Below are 21,356 nucleotides of genomic sequence, written 5' to 3' on the forward strand. Positions count from 1 at the left end.
ATCCCTTTGTGTTCGTCAAAAACCGACAACAGGCGGAACGCAGCCGAGCACGAACGAAATGCTCTTGCGCGCTCGTTAGAGGCTTGTAAGTTGGTCCACACTAGACGAATTGTGTTCGGCTCGTGCTCCGCTCGTGCTCGGCTCTCCTAGTGTAGACGCAGCTATAGAAATTAGAAAAGTGGGACTTATTATTCATAGGGCCCTAAAAAGAATATAGTTATCCTTATTGATCGGAGATAAAGTGGCCTGCCCACAGTTGGATATACATATGTGAGGTATGGTATTGAAATAACATAAAAATAATAAAAAGGAAGCCAGCCTTTCTTGACAAATGTGCTAGATAACTGAAATAATTTTCCAGATCGGACCAATAACTCTTGAAATAAGCGCGTTCAAGCAAACTTTTCAGTTTTTCTTTTTTATATTAATAGAAATACATAGATTTTGTCATCTTTATAAAGTCTTCCGTATTCAGGGGATTATTACAATATTTCTAAATATTGGACCTACCAAAAAACGCCTCAAAAAATACCATAGTATTAAAATACCTCCGGAGGTATTACGAAGGTACTATGGTATTTTTCTTCTTCTTCTTGGCGAGTCGATGGCAACTTAAATTTTGGGGGCCCAATATTTCGCTACGCATACGGCATTGTCAGTAGCGTTGTAAAGGTCCTCCACTATGCAGCTGTCGGGGCATAGTGGGCAGCATAGAAGGTGCCGCATGGTTTGTGGTATGGCACCACACCCGCAGCTATGGTATTATAGTACTACTATATTGTATATGGTATTATTATGTATTATAGTTCGGCCATTCAGAGAATGCGTTCCTGACACGTCGCGATTGAACTGACGACGTAACTACATTCATTGATTATTGATATAATAATGTTGTTTTAATGCTCCTCAATTGTTAAAACGGTAAACAACCAGCAAAAATATTTTTATCGTAACTGCAACGCCATTGCAAAGTTACGTCGTCAGTTCAATCGCGACGTGTCAGGAACGCATTCTCTGAATGGCCGAACTATAGTATGGTATGGTATGGTTATGTATTAGTATGGTATTAGTACATATACAATAAAGTATTATAATACTATGGTATTATAGTAGTATTAGTCCCACTGGTGAAACCATTATGAAGACATGGCCCAAGCAATCGAGGATAAAACAGAGTGGCCTACCCGCACTTGGAGATAGGACTGTTTTTTTTTTTTTTTTATAGAAATCATCTACCCTTCTTATCATATACGCGAGACACGATGGATTTTCTATTGTTGTATTATAATTACCGACATACAAGAGGTTGATGCGAGAGAAGAGGAGCCGTTTTATTAGATCTGTGCTTTACATGGACCCTTTACGTATTCCCCTATATCCTTTCTCCGTTTGTTGTCAGACTTCCTAGTTTCAATCAACCAAGATAACTTCAAATAACGGAGAACAAAAATGTATTCATCACCATTCTTTTATCATAGCAAAACATATATTACTGTTTGTACTAATTTAATGAATTAAACAATTTCAGGTGCAAAATTCCCGTTCGTAATGAAGCTTTGTTTCTCATCGTCACGACAAATCGGCCAGGGTAAAGGCCAGAATCCAAATAAGAGTCAAAATCAGAACCAGGATCAAAATAACCAGAGACAAGGCCAAAACAATGGAATGGCAGAACACGAATACTAGTAAGAAATAAATTCTATAATGTATAGGAAAGAAAGATTATTATAAATATCAAGTGTTTAAAAAGACATGTACATTTTTTTTAGAGGTGACGGACCAATTGTATCGGAATGATATTTTAAATGGCAACCCTGGGGTTGTATTGTGTATTTTCGTTGTTGGCAAGCCAAAGATTAAGTGTTACCAGCGTGGATAAAAAAATTATGTTAAGTTTATCTGTTATTTGTAGTTTATGCGAGTATTTGTCTGCACAAAGTAGTTAGGGGCAAATATTTAGTCAATATTAATGATTCTCAATATCACGATTTCCTGCCATTGTTTTTTTTTTATTTTTTTGAAAAATTATATATTTTTTTTATATGTCGGCCTAGTGAAAGTTGATGTAAGCTTTCAAATATTTTTAAATAGGCTTGTATTTATTTCTCTTTCTAGTCAAAATTCTATTGCATAATATTTCAGACTGACCCGGTTTTAAGGTTTTTTGGAAATGATTTCCTATCGGAATATCGATGTTTTTTCTATCTTCTATCTTCGATAGTAGGGACCATAGATTTTAATATTGATCATCTCTATATTTGCTTGTTTTTTTTAATAAAAGTGAGTTTCGACAGGTTGGGGATTTTCAAAATTTATGTACTATTTTCTGCTTTTAAAATAGAAACACGTTCAGGTTTTCGATTTTGCTGTACAGAAATGATGAATTTTTATTTGAAATGTGGTGAAAAAATTGGAAAAATTATACTTTTGTATGTATGCTTCTGATTCCAACTTGTCTAAACACAGTATCACTTTTAAAATGAATTATGTTTACCTTAAAAGTCTTTTCATGACATTATTTTTGGAGTATAAATATAGAGATGTCAGCTTTTACAGTCTTAAAATAGATCAAAATATAGCAATAAATGAATCAATAAAAATATAAATTCATACGTTGTATAAAAATCTGTTTACTCACCAATAATTTGACTTTTAATAAAACAGTGATACCCCACTTTATGTTATTGTGCCTTGTAAATGGTAAAATGAATTCAATTTTAAAAAAATACCTCGACAAAGTTTGTAGACCTATTAAATACCTTCCAATTCCATTATATTACAGTTTTTTTAATTCTTTGCATTGCTATATTTTGATCAGTAAATTATTTTGATGAAAAAATATTCTCTATTCTTATAGTAAAAGATTGTACACATAATTTCCTAAAAGTTTTAAATTCGATAATTTTAAAAGATTTTCTAAAGAAACCAAAAACTTTCTTAAAAAACTTCTTCTTATATGACAACAAATTTGACGTAACTAACAAAAAAAAAGTTTATTTATTTTTTAATCAAATCCTGCTTTTCGTTACTTGACTTATCTAAGCCAAAAATCAAGCCAAAGTCTATTGAGAACGTAAGAACTTTAAATATATAAACATATATATAAAGAGAATACTGTTGTATATACATAATGCAAAAGTGCTGTTAAAAATATTTTGCATCGGTCCACTGCTGGGCTTAATATTGGAGCAAAGTTATCTTTTTTGTCCAAAAGACGGCACTAATTTACTAAATAATTATAAAAGTATTTAGTAATTGTTGATTATATTCGAAAATATATTTCATGTTTTCTCACAGAAAAAAACTCCAAAATTAATCCAGCAGCTATTTGTTATAAAAGTACAATCGAGTACTCAAGTGTCATGTTCAATAAAAAAAATTTATAATATTAAATGAGTGGATATAAAAAGGCAGTGTTAAATGTTTAAGAAGATTTATTATTAGTTTATTTCCATTTTATTGTTGGCGCGAGATTTAATTTTCACATGCGGTGTATTATTTTCGCATTTTCGGTATGTTTTTGCCCCCCCAAACATTTGCTATAAATATTTCAAATACGTCTTGAAGGGTAAAAACTGCGCGTAAAATATTTGGCAAATGAAATATTATTGTCATTATGATTTTTTCTATCATATTTTAACCATAGAATTACATGTTTATTTTACTTAAAGTATGAAGTACCCGTATAATAAAGAAGTACAATAATTTGCTTCAGAAGTAGTTTAATCATATTGTGGTATTTTTGATCCATGTAATTAAATATCGCGCCAGCAAGTAGTGAAAATAGTTATTAAATGTATCTACTGAGAGGAATGACATATCTTTGTGGATAATAAAAGCGTATTATGTGCTATGTCAATTTATAAACAGCTATATATACATGTAGATATGTATAATTGTATATCTCTTGTACACTCGTGCACAACATCTGATGTATTTTGTGTGATGACACAATGCTTTTAAGCTTAATAAAGATAGATTTGTACTTAAAATACGCTGACTTAGATTTGTAGAGTAAAATAATATATTGTTGTAAGATTTTAAGCCTGTTGTGCCCGATTGTACAGTCGCTTGTCCGATCGGAAATGTCAATTTCTTTTTAAGTTACGTCTAGCGTACGTCCGTATGTGTATTATATGCTTCGAAACTACATATCACAGTGACAAATAATAATATTAGAGAGTTGTATAAAAAAACACTTAATACTACATGTCTTTTTCACTTAGTCACAGTTTTTGCTCAATTTTTAGTTTTTTTTTTTTAATTAGTGTTCTTTTACTTTTCTATTTTATTTTTTACACCTTTTTTCTACTCGTTGGTTGACAAAACATTCGGTTAGGTACTGAACATCTCACAGGTTTTCCTATTACGTATAGTTGACATACATTTTTTTGTTTTTTTTTCTGAGTAATTTTACTTGACACTTTTCAAATCTTTAATCTCCCTTAAAGTAGAACCTTCCCCTATATTTCGGACAGAACGTTGAAACTGGCAAACATTCATTACTCACTTGAAACTATTTGCTTCTAGCTAACGGCGATGAGGTGGCGCACACACACACACATATCAAGACGGACGGCACACACACACACAGCCACACCACTACGAGTGCGGGGGTGGGGTTGCCGTAACAAAAAAAAAAAAACAACGAAAAATTCACCCGCATTCATATTAACCTATATTTGGAAAGTTACCACTCAAATTGGGACGCGGGCGAATTTTTCGTAACGGCAACATTTTGAAATAATTCCTTATTTTTACAATTTGTGATCTAGATCACTCTTATAAAGACATTAACAGTTAGTTTTCTTAATATAATTTTAGACACAGTAACATGTTTTTTTCATATTATTACACATTATTACATTTCCATGTTTTTTTTTCTTTGTTTTTCTGTTTATTTTGTTTAGTGGGGAGCGATGCTCCGTTGAATGCGTCTGCATTTCGTTTATGGACTTAGCGGTTTAGGTATCGATTAAGTAATATTCCCATTTAATTTGATTAATTAGCTTTTAGTTACTTATTATTTTACCAGTGCTGTTTTCTTCCTCAAAAAATCGACTTGGCGAAATTGTGACGAGCGTTGAAAATGGCACGGTTTCCCGATTTAGTGAGGAGTTTTAGTGAAAAATAAATGATATTAGTTTGTGAGTATTGTTGAAACAGTACTTAGTTTCCTTTCTTGTTCCCTTTTCTTGACGCGCGAACGGACAAAGAAAATAATGTCCGCGCGTATTTGTAATTTATCTAAAACTTGGTTGTTTTGTATAACGTGACAGTTGTGAAATGTACAAGAAATAAAAAAACTGAGGTATATTATAGAAAATTTGTTTTATTTTTGGTTTTTAATAGACCACGCTTATGTGCTTGTTTCTTAAGTTTGCACCAATTTTGTTCGTAGTGGCGATCTATCGACCATTTGAAAATTTTTTAAGAACCAAAAGTATCTAAATGTAAGAAATAGTTTAGCACTCTTTAGGTTTAGTAGTAAGTGTCATTGCAATGTCAATTATATTCGATTAGTGGGAAAAAATGAAACAGTAAAGTTTTCTAAAAATTTTCTTAAAAATATAGCGATGATTCGACTTAAAATTTGAGTAATAAGCCTTGCACAAGGATTTAGACATAAGGACAGATGATATTGGAGACACCATAATCGCGCTGTTTGGAAAAAAAAAAACACTTTTTTTGTTTTTGTGTCTAGGAATAGATGTTTGTATGGTGTGACCTTGTGGTAGCTCGTCTATATAACTGTTTATGATAGAAAAACTTAGTATCCTTTACTTTAAATTCCTTTGCGAACCTTCTAGTGTACAATTACTAATGTCAAATTACATAAACAGTGTTATAGCAAGCATTCGACTAGTCCTAATATAGTTGAATTAATGTTATCAGGTAAATAGATGCATATCTTTTTCTCTAGAAATATTTTGAAATGGAAAAATACTAAATGTTCTAGTATTAGGACCTCTATGTCGTGATAGCTTATCTCTTTTGTGTTGAATGTACAGAGAAAATAATATAATAAAAAAAATATTGTTTTTTTTTTAATTCTCAATGTTTTATATTTAGGTTGTTGTACTGACGGAATGACACTATTCTACTCAAATGAACGCAGTTATCATTATTACACATGGTATAGACAATAAAATTGACAGAAAAATGAATTCTAATAATATATTATGTACAATTTGACAGCTGTCACTTTTACTGTCTATTCGCGTAATATCGCTAAAAGATGCTTTACGAGACACGAGAATCAGCACAGTGGCACAGTGAATATATTGTATTTTATTTTCATTTTTAGCCTACATTTTATTGGAATTAGGTCTTGTAGTTACATGATAAACATTAAAATACATGTCAACACAACAAACTCTTTCATTTCTGAACACTACCATTCTATTCACGTGAAGAAGGGCGTAAATCTCTCACAAATAGAGAGTACTTACGTCCTTTTTTCATATAAAAACACGGTGACACAGATTTGCAAACCAATTTCTAATTGTTTTGTAAAACTTGTGAAGGCGACTGTACATCTTACTTACCCACATAAAACTATAAACCTTTTTTTGTCTGAATATTTTTTTATTCAATTTATAACTAAACGAGCTATTGCTATATAAACTCTTGTCAATTAAACTACTAAATTACATCTTAATAAAATTAAATTCATATCATATTTCTCCCTGAAATCGGGGAGTTTTTTTTGCATTTGCAACCCTACTTTCAATATGGTAAACAAAACTTCTGCTTGGAAATATAAGAAATTGCTCAATTTAACTTCAATAAATTCTTTGAAATTAAATACTGAATCCGAAAACACACTTTCAAGACGCTATTAACTAACTTAGCTTATTTTATGACACGCAGAAAGTAACTACTGGATACTGCATTTATTTTGATTGGTTATAACTATGATAAAGTATAACTTCACTTATTTACTGGCTATGAAACTAAAATATTTTGAGGTATATGAGTATTAGATTAGATTAGACTAAGAATCCGCATGAGTTTAGAAAAAACTTCCCGTTTAGAACTCCCATGAAGAAAACATATTTTTTAAAGATGAAAGTCATTTGAATAACCTCTGTCAAGTATACAGGAATGAATTTTATCGAGTGCGCAAACTTTGTCATCTTGTAGTTAAATAGGTTTTATAGATACGTATATTTTTATTTTGTAGTGTTTTAGTACAAAAAAGAAAAGTTATTGATATCGAAAGATGTTTATTTTGTAACCGATAGTACGGTCACAGTCGTCATAGTATGCACGGCGGCAACGCGAAACCGGTTTACCGACGGAGCTCCGCTCGGCGCGCGTAAGAATAGTTGGTATCCATATTTTGCTGATTTTAGGGCGGACAAAAGAATGAAAAATTTTTTTTTACTGATTTTGCAGATATGTTCTGTTAACGATTCTGGACCACCAGTTTTTTTTGCGCACTGCTTAAAATTCATTCCTGTATTTTGTAATCTTATAAATACAGGAAAAAAACCAAAGGATGAAATGAACTAAGAATATTATAAACCTATTAAAATTGATGCAGTATTTATTTAGAGACACAACCAAAGCATAAATTCACAGAATTGCATTTCAAAATTTGCACTTCACAAAATATTTTTAAAATAAATTAATGTAAAATATTTTAAATTATGGCGAGAAAAATATGTTGATATGTAAATAGTAAGTATGTTGTTTTAAATTCTCAAAAAATATTAGTTTTATTGTAAATTTTTAGATTTATCAGAAAATTAATTATTATTAATATTATAGAGAGCTGCACTCGAGACGCAAGATTGTAAAATTGTATAGAAAAAATAAATAATGTTTTTGATTAAAACATGGTGTTATTTACTGGAAATTTTAATGTTACCACGCTGAGTATGAATTAAAAGTAAGGTCCAAAATCCTTTGGAAAATAAACCACTAAAGGAAGTTAGACTATCCATGATCAACATAGGCTACATTTTGCCGACTACGGGAAGTAGTTCATATAGGATCCCGGTGAAACCTCGGTAAATAGCTAGTGAACAGGCTTTGTGATATTTTTCTTATTCTCAACCTTCCCCTATTCCTATCCTCAACTATTATAAATCATCACACAAATACCGAGCGCCATCTGTCGGCCTCAAGCAACAACATCAGTTCAAACTTACCTAAGCAATGGCCGACCGGCATCAATGGGTGTAAAATATAAAATGTACAGTGAAATACGACGGTAGCTGTAATCTGAATGAATAAGGTTTGACTAACAATGGTATTATTTGTACATCTTCCGCTGCCGCTGCGGGTAGGCAGTAAACTTGTCAAACCGTTTGAAAAGCAAATGTGTAGATTTAGAGGGTCGAGCGATACTGAAGTACGAGTACTAGCCAGATATTTTACAAATCTTAAGATTTTTTTCATAGGTTGCTTTACCGAACCCAACCTACCTGAAACTCCTGATTTCTTTTTTTGACGTTCTACGTGAGCTAAAAGGACGGGGAATCGGACAAGGGGAAGAGACTAACAAAGATGATGGAGCCATCTGTCACTGTCGATAGGCACCATGGTGTGGATGCGGTGGTACCCATGATGACGCAGTAATACTGAGTAGCAAATACCGTGTGAGCTAAAGTAAAAACCGGCCAAGTGCGAGTCGGACTCGCGCACGTAGGGTTCCGTACCATTATTTAAAATGAGCAAAAAATCACGTTTGTTGTATGGGAGCCCCCCACAATATTTCATTCGAGTTTTCACTATTTGTTGTTAAAGCGGCAACAGAAATACATCATCTGTGAAAATTTCAACTCTCTAACTATCACGGTTCATGAGATACAGCCTGGTGACAGACGGAGAGACGGACGGACGGACGGACAGAGGAGCGAAAACAATAGGGTCCCGTTTTACCCTTTGGATACGGAACCCTAAAAAATAAATAATCTAATGATACATTCCATTAATTTAATTTAGCTTCTTTTAATCGCATTCATCTTCAGAACCAGTCTTCCAATTTGGCGGCATAGTCTTTCCCGTAGCGGGGCCACAACCCTTTTTCTTCTTATTTTCTTTCTTCTTCTTCTGATTGCCTGGTGGAGGACAATTTATTAGATGATCAAAGACAGCCTTGCAGCTTTTTGGACAGTACTTTTCTTGTTTCGGTTTAGGCGTTTCACAACTCTCTGAACATTTTTCTGTAGTAGCATCACATTCATCGTTAGATTCAGAACACGAATTCTTCTTCTTTTTTGGTTTCTTTTTCGGTTCATCATCAGGACACTTTTCTTCACATTCAACAATAGCTTGGCATCGGGAACGAAGTGCCTCTGCTATCATTATTTCCTTTTCTATTTGTTCCTCTGAATTTTCGTCTACTTGACCATCCTAAAACAGCACTTTATCAATAAAACTATTTCAATAAATTGAATCAAAATTCACCTTCAGTTTGTAAAAGTAAGTGAATCAAAAATAACAACTTGAGTACTTACTCTCAACATATTATTATCATCGTTTGTTTTACCCCCCAATAAAGTATCATAAATATTGTTTGCAGTCTTCACTTTATCGAATCTGTAGTTTCTAGTAGAATCTTCATATTCTATTGATGATGAGTAGACTTGTATTACTTCATCTGAACTTCTTGATTGATAATTAGGTCCTATTACAACAATTAGTGGTTTTCTTGGGCCTTGTCCTTTTAGCCCGGAAGGCATCTCTGAGGAATCATATCCAAATGTATCGATCGAGTGTAGATCGTGCTGAAAATGTTCAAAAAATACTTTCAGTTATGTTTTTTGCAACTGAGTTAAATGGAGAGGTATAGCTTAAATATTAACAACAGCCTGTTCGTCTCCGTTCAATAGTTAAGGACCTTTTTCGAAGCCAACATCATCATGTTTGTCAGCCATTTTATAATTCCACTGTTGGGTTGCGGCCTCGTCGCACCCAGAAAGATTCGTCGTAAATCACCACGCTAGCTCACTGCAGACTTCATAGTCAAAAACAAATAAGTTTTTTTTCTCTCTTTACAATATTACTTTAGAAAGCTGTCATTGAACATCTTTGGCAGTCGTTACCTACTCAAAAGCTGGTAAGTCTGACAATGTACCAAAGGGAAAAGGCTCGGGAGATGAGGATGACAATGTAAGTTTAGATAAGAGCATAAAAACCTTACTATTGCAGTTATTATTGTAAAAATATATAAAACTGAACGTGGTCCCAGCACCATGTCGATATCACAAATGAACAGTTTGTTTACGTTACACTGTCGCTTTTAATTACTGATTATATGTGTTTTCATCCATTTTTGGGCCGTGACTGGCATCCACTTTTGGTTTAATATTAATTTATGTACATGCATTTTCTTGATAAAACTTTAAACTCCTCTCATGTTGAAAAATCCTGTTTGAAGTATCATAAAACCTATGAATAAGTCCATAGGTTGAACATTTATATATATATCTACTAACTAGCGATCCGCCCCGGCTTCGCACGAGAATAATGTTAATATAAACCTTCCTCTTCAATCACTGTATCTATTAAAAAAATCGCATAAAAATCCGTTGGGTAGTTTTAAAGATTTACATGTTCATAGGGATATAAGGACAGAGAAAGCGACTCTTGTTTTATACTGTGTAGTGATATTTTATATGTAGAGCTAAAGAATGTGTTTGCTTTCTTTGAATCGGTTATCCCAGGAACGCAGGGACCATATGGAAAATTCCAGTATTCTGTAGGAATTTCTATTTTGTGTGTCTGTGTATAGACAAAAAGTGGTCTATAACCTCAATAAATGAACTATGTTTATCTTAACCTCATAGATTTTTCAAAGCGGTCCAGCAATTCCTCCAAATAGCGAGTTCATGCAAAGAAACTAATGAACTCTTCAGCTTAATGATATCAAATACTAGGGGATAGTTGAGTTTCATAACAATGAAAGAATTATTTACATCGATTCAGTTATTCCCGAGTGATTCAGTGCGCAAAGAACAATGTCAGGTTTCGGCCCACCCAATCAACTTTTAAAACTAAATTCTCACGGACACAAAGTTCTTTACTACAACAATTTACATATAAAATACTAACTTCTTATAAAATATTTAATTGTTACCTAGAACTTTTCAAAAAAAAAATATCATGTTAATAAGTAATTATTTTGTTTATCGAGTTCAGGTTTTTCGTTTGAATAATTTGGTTTTGAGAAGTTCAATGCAAAAGTGGAAAACATAGAAAAGCTTCTGACATTAAACTACACAAAAACTGTAAGAATTTTCACTGTACATGAAATATTTTTATAGAGCCTAAGTTACTATGGACGTCTGACATTGTTCTTTGTCAACTTATAGTAAAATAAGTTTTATAGATAGATACCTATTTTTATTGTGTTGTGTTTTATTGAAAAGCAATCCTGTATTTCTTGTTTATATATTAAAATATTTATAAATTAAACCATCAACCGGTTAACAAAGAGCCCGATCTCCGTTTAAATATAATCTGGCCTGCCTTTGTCGTTCACAAAGCAGCTTAGGTATTTAGCTTTAGGCGTAGTTGTTACTGTAAACCATTTTATAAGGCTAAAGTAAATTAAACTTTGAGCTATGCTTCGTTGGTTTTTGCGGTAGAAATTCAGGACATTCAAAACTAGGACAAAATAAATAGCCTCTTATATAGCTTTAGCACTTCCCGTTTATGGACAAAAGTAGCTTTTTAACACGCTTATATTAGCTTCAATTGTAACTCACTATGTATGTAAGAAAATCTTGTAATCCTAATTTGACCCACTTCCCGGTCTTCGATTAGGATAAAATTTTGCAAACGCTCTGAGTTCTACATGACTAGCTAAATAACGTTACAAAAAGTTTTCTAATTGATATGATAGCATATGTTAGGTAGCCCATTTATCAAGAAAGTTTATAGGTTATTTTTCATACAGCTAGAGAAACTAGAAACTAATGATTATAATAACTGAAATGTGAAAACAAAAAAAAACAAACAATTCTGTACTGATTCACTGAAATTTATTCAACAATTTACAGTATGTTTTTCAAATTCAGTTTATTGATGATTCCTACGACAAAAGTAGACAATGTTTATGTTATTATTTTAAGTACATATTAACATTTTCCGCCGTCGCCGTCGCCATCCTTGGAGCAACTGTTTTCTTGGGAGTTGGAGCACTGCTCAGCTACCCCAATTTGCCGATCAGATCCTCTGTTTATCTGGTTTTCTAGCAAAGCTTGATTGGACTGCAAAAGTAAGTTGGTTAAATAGTTTTAAGCATCACTTACAACTATTTTATAACAAAAACCTGAATTGGTCAAAAATATGGTTACCCTCGTTGTTTTAGGTAGACTATATACATAGATAGCGCCTACGTCGAAAATACTGTTTTGTATTTAAATGACAACCTGCTAATTTATTTTTTGATTCTTACCCTTAAAATATCATAGACAGCATCAATAGCATCTTTAGCCATATCTCTATCATTGTCATGTCCATGGTCACCATGCCAGGGGTGGTTGTGATTGCTATGATCAGACTTCGATTGACTTTGAGAATCCAAGTCTAAAGCCTTGATATTGTTAGCAGCATCCACTACCACGATCAGAGGACTGTTGGCGTCTTTTGATATGAATTCTGAGAGAATGCCTAATGATTGACTGTTGTATGGTGCGGCTGAAAGACCAGTCTGAAAGAATGAAATTAAACTGAGCGTTAGTTCTTAAAATTAAATTTAAATTTGTCAAAATTTAAGAATTATAGAATGTAAAAATTTTTGGTTTGGTCTAGTGATTGGAAACTCGACTGGCGTGCATTCGTGCGGGGTTTTTAGTTCAATTCCCGGGTTGGGATTAAATCGCTTTGTGAGTTTTAAGAAAAAGACACGATTTATTAAACTTTATAAAGATGCAAGTGGACACAGTTGTGACAGATATTTTGCTATAAACAATAAAAAAGAGATATTAGGCAAGAAAATGCTTAGAAATAACCAATAAAAAAAGTAAGTATAAATTCTTACGATTGTACATATAAGTAGGAAAAATCGCAAAACCAGACTCCCGTTCAGCACCATTTTGTCGGCAGTGAATGATTTTATATTTTGTTTTGAGTAAACGTTACACTTTATTGGTTTTAATCAATTGTTATGTTTTAAGAATCAGTGAAGCATTTTGTTGCTGTTTTCAATTATATTTTTCTACGAATTTCCGGTATTAGCAAGGAAATTGAAGGTAAAACATATATGTAATTTTTTGCCCTTTACAATATCATAATCAGCCTTTTTATCGTCCCACTGCTGGGCTGCGGCCTCCTCTCACACGAAGAAGGATTGATCACCACGCTTGTTCAATGCGGGTTGATGATTTCAGACTTTATAGTCCAGGTCTCCTTAAGAGGGTTTCCTTCACGTTTAATCAGTCATTGGCGCCCAGCATATACATAGTACATACAAACCTAAAAAAAAAAATATTGTTGCTTGCCTGACCTGGAATCAAACCCACGCACTCATGCTTAACAGGCTGGTGGTTTAACTATTAGGCGATTATCTTAGGAAGCTTTATAGAAATTTAAAAAGTAAATATATCATTTTTAAATAATTCAATAAACAAGAACAAAGAGATAAAGAATAATTACATACTCATATCCTTTATTGGTTTCATGAAATGAACTGAATTAACAAGTAAATAATTTTACAGAATATATGTATTCGTCAAACAAAACGAAATTGTTTTATTTATATTTCAATGAAAGTACAAATAAACGAATAGCCTGAATTTCCATATTTTCATGTCAATAAGGTTTTGATTATTCTGTAAATAACTGTCGGATATTTCTCAGTTTTCATTCCTGAGCTGAAACCGACCTGTCAGGTCATCATATGAAAATTATTTTGACCTTCAGCTACAGAAAGAGTACCCAAGCTTAGGAAATAAAAAAATAAAGGAATAAATAAATAAATAAAAAATTAGATGGTGAAGTTTGTATGTACTTCCTAAGTATATCTTAGACACCAATGACTGTGTTTCGGATGGCACGTTAAACTGTACGTCCCGGCTGTTATTGAACATCCTTGGCAGTCGTTACGGGTAGTCAGAAGCCAGTAAGTCTGACACCAGTCTAACCAAGGGGTATTGGGTAGCCCGGGTAACTGGGTTGAGGAGGTCAGATAGGGCAGTCGCTTCTTGCAAATCACTGGTACTCAGCTACATCTGATTAGACTGGAAGCCGACCCCTACCTAGTTGGGAAAAAGGCTCGGAGTATGAGTACTTCTAGATTCCTATTAAGTAGAAAAGAGTACCTATACTTACTAGGTAATATGAATTTGCTTTGAAATCATGCCCCAAAACAGAAATGCACAAAAAATTTATAAATCAAAAACCCGCTTCAATTTTCATAGAAATCTATTTTCAATCTCATGTTATTTCTACGTATTTCCATTGACTCTTTTTTAATTTTTCGGTTTCATTATTTACGTAACCCTAACATTGCGTCAGCTGGTAGGTACACGCGATATTAGAAATGAAACCAAAAAAGCGAACTTTGCTAATTTACTTCAGTTATTCCTTGTTAGAAGTTTGTTTGCGATGTGATAACGGTTTTAGGTCTAAAGGGTAGGCAGTTGTGTAAGTAACTAGGTATTTGTTTGAAAATTCTATAATCCTATATTTATAACTAGCTGACCCGGCAAACTTCGTACCGCCTTTTCCTTATTTGCTACCGTTTAGACCTACCCTGGACTACGACAAACATTTTAAAACCAAAATCAGCTCAATCGGCCCAGCCGTTCTCGAGTTTTAATCAGACTAACGAACAACAATTCATTTTTATTTATATAGAAGATAAGAGGATTTTTTTGTTTGTTTGTATGGTTGCCACCTATGTGCGACTTTTTGTAGAACGTGTGCATTGCTTTTTTGCTCCGAAACTACTGCACCTATTTAAAAAATTGTTTCCATGTTATAAAGCTACACTTTTCCCGAGTGACGTTCATACACTATATTTTCTGCAAGTACCTAGGGGCAGGTTCCCACGAGACACGAGTGAAATTGCTAGTTACTTATATCTCCGCCATGCATACAATACCAACTACAAAAATATTTCGCGAAAACTGTATCTATCTTACTAATATTACGAAAATAATTATCGACAATACCAAATTTTCGTTTCGCATTTAACGTTAATAGTGACCATACAATCCGTTTCGGAAATCGTACGCGAATCGGAATTAACATCACCACAGTTATGCGGATGCGTTTAAAACCGTCCATCCGAATCGGATCAGTTCATGTGGCTGCGAACCTTGCTTTGCTCTGAAATCATGCTGAACGAATGTTCAGGAGTAAGTAGGTTTGTTTTTAAACTACTTCAAAAAAAGGAGGAGGTGGTTCTTTAAAATGTGGCTTTATTATATTCCTATTGGTTTGAAATGAAATGAGTTTTATTTACAAAGGTACCGTACAAAATGTTCCTTCGGTCATCTTGGCCAAACATATTTTTCCTTTTGAGGATTCCAGTCTTTCTGTACAAAATTTGGTAATTTTTTGAACTAACTAATAAGCGTGCTTTTGTCTTGATTTGGATATTAATCTAGAACTAAATTAAAAATAATAAAAACATCTAAAAAAATGCTTACGTATAAAATATACCTATGTAATTTTCTCTGCAAAATCACTTACGATTCACGGTATCTGTAAACTTATTTTTACAATAAAGGCAAGTTAATATCTCATACCTATTTCCCAAAATAAAGTGCGCTACAAAATAAAATACTTTACATAAATATAATATATCCAGGAGTCCTTTAATAAATAAAGCGATAAAATCTACAAGGGCCGCAAAGAATTGATAGCTGTACCCAAAGAAAATCTCTCCAATTTATTATAGGATCCGAACATCTTTATGGGGCCTTATCGATCTTAAGATTTACATCATCCGTTTGATAGTCGTATTTTGATATAATTTTTTTTTGAAAATAATTTCCTGGAAATAATTATTCTGTATATTTCTTGCTTATAATATTTGGCATTTAATAATGTACTTAACCTTGGAATTAAACACGTGGAATTATTTTAACAGTCAAACTATCGAGGTTGATATATTATAAGAAATACTGGTTGGCTTAAAATGATTGTTTTTAAGTTTTAGGCTTAACTGGTAATCGTGAGGTTAATTTTAGTTTTCCTCGTTCTTAGATGAATAAACTGTAACAAATAGATCTTACGAAAACAATGAAGGCCTTAAAGCTAAAGCAAGGGTTACATTAACTCAAAAGACGTCAATCGCCAATAATATTTGTTCGAATAAAATTGTCCTGTATTGTTTCGTCCCAAAACAGTAGAAGATGAAGGCGACTTCAGCTAACACGCTGCATTCTTTTGCAGCGTGTCTTCTTTTAATACTGCTTTTTAATGCTATTTCATAACCAAACTATTCCAAAGACATACCACAGTCCCGCAGTACGGTCTAAAAAAGTCCCTAAAAAGTCTGTCTGCATGAAATAAAGTCATCAAAACTAAAAATGTAGTCTGGCACAGCTGGTAAGGCCATCAGAACGACGAGCGATAGTTGCTGTACTTGTGTAATTACTTAGTGTAATTATTGTTGACAAACTGTGCGGGATAATGGGGTGCGGTGACAGTGAGAGATAGTAGACGACATGTATTTTTTCTGTTAAGGACAGGAATAGCTTTGTGCGGCAAACGGGTTGTGTGTAGTTATGTGGATAGGTAGACGTCATGGTTTTCGTGTGGATAAGGGAAGAACTTGAAAAGAACTGCTAAAAAAGGTGTGGCTGGAGGCGCCAATTGTCCGATGTACAGAATAATTTAAAAATATTACTTGAAGAGCAGTGACACCTACCTCTGTTATTACCAATTGTTTGCACACTTCAGTGAAAACCGAGAGAAAAACCCATTAGTGTGAAAGCGTTGTTACTCTCACAAATTATGAATTACTTTAGCTCTTCAATGAAACTAAGTATATGCTATTACCTGAAATCTGAAAGAGAATTTTTGAGCCAAACTGCACATTTAATTTCGTTATATCACATTTAAACTTTACATAAAATTATTTTAACAACCGGCACCCTAATTCGAAAAAACGCTACATCTTGTAAAAAACCCGGAAAGTGACAATTTGAAAATCTTCACCGCTGTCACTGGCTACCCATCCCTAATAAGAGATGACAAGAAGTTAGCGTCGAGCGAGACAATGTATTATGCGGACAAGTCCATAGCATCGGGGTTACGATGACGCGTGTTTTAATTGTTCAATACTTACTGCTCTGTCAGGCTTTGGAGAAAGAAAAGAAGATTTTTTAGATTTTGCATTTTTCATCTTTGATAAGCGCAAAATATGACAACGGCTTAACCAATTAAGATGGCATAAAGCAGGCGGGTGAGTGGCCCTGGAGAGAGTTATTGGCTACTTTTACTATTCATTTGGATGTATGAAGGATTTCCCCAAAATTAGGTGAAATTTAGAATGTGGCTAGTTTGTTTCTGGATAGTTTTTGTGTAGTTGTATTTCACAGTGCAGTGTTTAACTCAATAACCACTTGCCCTTCCATGGCTAATAAAATACATATGTGTACCTATTAAGAATTTTCATGGTGTCATTATTAAATAGTAGATTTATTTGTTGCAATTTTTAGCGATGTATCTTGGCTAGTTTTTACCGTGTTTGAAAGTAATTTAAGTATTATAACAGTATTTTTTCCGTTGTTACCCACCCCTAATAAGAGATGACAAGAAGTTAGCGTCGAGCGAGACAATGTATTATGCGGACAAGTCCATAGCATCGGGGTTACAATGACGCGTGTTTTAATTGTTCACTACTTACTGCTCTGTCAGGCTTCCTTGGCTATTTAGGGATGATCTTTTTTCAGTTTGTGGTGATAGAAAGGTTTTTTATTTTCTTGAATAAGTGAATATTGCAATGGAATCTAGCAGGCTGTTATTGGCTTTATATTCACCTAGGTATAATGAATGAGATCGCCAAACGATAAAGACGTGGTATAAAGCTAATTGGTTATGAAGTTTTTAAAGTACTAAGTAGTTGTGCCTTGTGGTGAACTTGAGTTACAATGGAAAACCGACAGTCTGCATATGATATAAAATGTGGTATCATTATTAATTATTGTTAATTCTTTGTAAAATTTATTGTTTATTGAGAGTTAAGTTATGGCATTTTCGCTGGATTTTACCATATTTTATTGCTAGTAAAGTTTATTAGATTGTCTAAACTTTTTTTTATGAATACATTAATTTAAATAAGTTGTAAAGATGAACAGATATAGAAAAAGCTCCTAACGAGGTATGGTAGCGCACAGAGAAATTCTACTCATGTTCCGCAATACCAATACATCTCAATACTGTAGGGTTGCCAGATAGAGCAGAAATGTACCAATTTGTTTCTTTTTCCTGTTTATACGGAAGATATTTTGTGAGCTTCCACTTGGACGAAAATGATTGATTCCACGGTATTTATAAGTAGGTATCTTCGTACCAAATGATTTCTAAATTAGACCAGACGTTCATCTGTCGATATTAATATTTTAAAGTCACACATACACATACACACACATAAGTACATAGAATGAGAGAAAATCGACACTTGTGCTTTGTAAATAATTAAAAAAAAAACATTTTAAATCATTTTTTCATGAAACTAAATATCAAATAGCCACACTGAATTTCGCTCCAAAAAACACGAATGTCTTCAAACAACCCTATTCTCTCAAAATCACATATATCGTATTACATAACACTCACCTACTTACAGCAATAGTCAGACATATTCTCATGTTTCTTCAAAGATATCAAACTCTCGGGAGACCGCTAATCCTTCGCACAACTTATGTCTTATGATAAACAATTGAATTCGAAACTTCATTCCGACATTCTACTAATATTTTCGCGCTCATTTGTTCGCGAACAATTTTGTACAACAGTCAACTGTTACCATCGGAGAGCACGTTAATGTCGGTCCTGCGACTGATCTCTCTACGGTCGTGTCGGATTGCCGTCCCATCGGGCTATGAGGGTGAAGGAATAGTGAGTGCACCTCTGTCTGCGCAAATGCTTGTGCACTATAATATGACCTACGCAGTTGGCTAATCTCCTTATATGAGACCAGCCGCAGTGGCCGGTAATTGAATAGGAGGACATCATTATCATGGTTCAAAGGTCGACATTTAAGAAATATTCGTACGCAATTTGTCACTGTTTGCTAAAGAGAGTACCTACATCTGAACAAACATTCGTGTGTTTGTTACCGTGCCACACACTGGTGGAATCTCGCCTTTATATCAACCACTAAAGGATCAAATACTTTACTAACAACAATCACTTATGTTGTATGTCTGTAGCTGTCAAGATTTATATTTAAAGTTTTAAAGTATGAATCATATGTAAAAGAGTAAAGCAAACTAAGACATTTCATGATAGCCAATCATTGTTTGTTTTTTTCGACCAGGAACAGAAAAATAGAGATCGACTTTTATTGTTTTATAGTCCAATTTTTTATTTTTTATTTCCAATTACATATTTATTTTAGCATCAGATATTAGTAGATTTTTTCCTCACTGCACTGGCAACTCCGATTTCTGGCCATAGATACTGACCGGCTTCGCTATCGCAAACAAACTCGTAATAAAACAAATATAGCACGAACTGCAAATAAAAACTGTTATCCGCTTAGATCCAGAGTTCTGTCCCTTTATAAAATAATCACTTTTTCGTTACTTAATGGACATTTTGTGAATTATAGGCAAAAAATACAAACATAAGTACGCATAGGTTTCCTTACAGTTTTCGGTACCTAATGTACGACAAACAAAAAAAGTAAACAAAGCCTGTAATTAGCATCACTAAGTACATGCCGAATTGAAGTCCTTATGCTTGGTAAAATCGCAATTCAATTAAACAAACATTATGATAAAGGTGAATATTACACGAGACTAAATAATTTTATTTTTAGATCCACATTTTCATACAATAAATTATGTTTACATAAAATGTGGGTTTATATGTCACCTGTATGCCCGCGGCAAACATTTTAATACAACCTATATTAATTTGGTGTGTATTTAAAACTTGTATCGTACTAAGTTGTTGTAATAACATCAAAATAAATAATTTTCGATCTTCGTTCAAAACGTGGGATCCAGTGAATTACTTTTCTATTTTTGGAAAACCACCGAGAACGCAAACATATTTTCGATTCCAACGTAGCGGTATTTATAAATCTACATTTTTGGTTTATTTTTAGAATCCATCAAAAAGCCGTTATTTAAATGGGAATCAAAATATCACTGACTACCAGTTTTTCCATGGTTTCACTCGTGTCCCGTGTGAATTCCTACTGCCCGTACCGGTATAAAATATAGCCTAAATATGGTACTTGAGAAGAGTGTAGCTTTGCTACTGTGAATGAATTTTTCAAACCGGTTTTGGGAGTTTCGGAGCCTTTAACAAACCTACCTAAAATAAACAAAAAATGTTTCTTCTTTTATTATTATATGAGTATAGATTGCTACAATACAATAGCTTTTATCCGCAATGGACGATACGAAAAACCGGCCAACTGCGAATCGGACTCGCGCACGAAGGGTACCATTATTTAAAACACGGTCAAAAAAATCACGTTTGTTGTATGAGAGTCTCCAAAAGATTTATTTAATTCTAGTTTTAAGTATTTGCTGTTAAAGCGGCAAAAAAATAGATCATCTGTGAAAATTTCAGCTCTCTAACTATCACGATTTATGAGATGCAGCCTGGTGACAGACGGACGGATGGACGGACGGACAGAGGAGCGAAAACAATAGGGTCTCGTTTTACCCTTTGGGTACGGAACCCTAAAAACGGTTTTTATATTACTATTTGACTGAACGCTTTTACTTCCGTGTTTCGGAAGGCACGTTAAATTGTTATTTGAACATCTTTGGCAGTAGTTACGGGTAGGTAGTCAGTCTGGCAACCAGTCTTACCAGGGGGTATCGGGTTGCCCGGGTAACTGGGTTGAGGAGGTGAGATAGGTAGTCGCTCCTTGTAAAATACTGACACTCAAAGAAAAGGCTAGGCAGATGATTTGACTATTCGCCGACACTTTTTACGAAGCTTGAAGCTATCTATTCAGGGTTGATATACCGTGTTTGTTTATAACAATTATTTCTACTTTATACCGATATTGGGAAACCACATCCTATAACTTTCTATGACTAATTAATATCAGAAATTAATTACAAAAGTTCTAAAAACATTTTGTGGCTAACAGAGGTTATGATTGAACAGTGGTTCGATATTTATATTCAGTGAGTAATAGCGAGCTGAAAATACGTATGGTTTTCTTTGTAATTGGTTTCCTCATTAACCGA

General features: G+C 33.6%; 3 protein-coding genes across 7 annotated transcripts in view; 1 reads left to right on the forward strand and 2 right to left on the reverse strand.

Annotated features, from left to right (window-relative positions):
• LOC124643126 (heterogeneous nuclear ribonucleoprotein L-like) overlaps positions 1-6,372 on the forward strand; it is a 441,770-nt gene extending 435,398 nt beyond the window's left edge. For all 5 annotated transcript variants that reach the window (XM_047181991.1, XM_047181992.1, XM_047181993.1 and 2 more), the window contains 2 exons: positions 1,529-1,685; positions 4,531-6,372. In XM_047181991.1, coding sequence (XP_047037947.1) covers positions 1,529-1,685; positions 4,531-4,534 — 161 coding nt within the window. In that variant the 3' untranslated portion in view covers positions 4,535-6,372. The remainder of the gene's footprint in view (positions 1-1,528; positions 1,686-4,530) is intronic.
• Positions 6,373-8,961: 2,589 nt separating this feature from the next.
• On the reverse strand, positions 8,962-9,723 carry LOC124643136. The gene is made up of 2 exons (XM_047182004.1): positions 9,471-9,723; positions 8,962-9,366 (listed from the first exon to the last, which is right to left on the reverse strand). The coding sequence occupies exons 1-2, from the start codon at positions 9,693-9,695 to the stop codon at positions 8,962-8,964; spliced, it is 630 nt and encodes a 209-aa protein (XP_047037960.1). The 5' UTR covers positions 9,696-9,723.
• Positions 9,724-11,982: 2,259 nt separating this feature from the next.
• Positions 11,983-13,067, reverse strand: LOC124643117. Its single transcript, XM_047181972.1, has 3 exons — positions 13,001-13,067; positions 12,416-12,670; positions 11,983-12,227 (listed from the first exon to the last, which is right to left on the reverse strand). The coding sequence occupies exons 1-3, from the start codon at positions 13,052-13,054 to the stop codon at positions 12,096-12,098; spliced, it is 441 nt and encodes a 146-aa protein (XP_047037928.1). The 5' UTR covers positions 13,055-13,067; the 3' UTR covers positions 11,983-12,095.
• Between the last annotated feature and the right edge of the window lie 8,289 nt (positions 13,068-21,356).

Source organism: Helicoverpa zea, chromosome 26 (genome assembly GCF_022581195.2).
Source record: "Helicoverpa zea isolate HzStark_Cry1AcR chromosome 26, ilHelZeax1.1, whole genome shotgun sequence".
Lineage (NCBI taxonomy): Eukaryota > Metazoa > Arthropoda > Insecta > Lepidoptera > Noctuidae > Helicoverpa > Helicoverpa zea.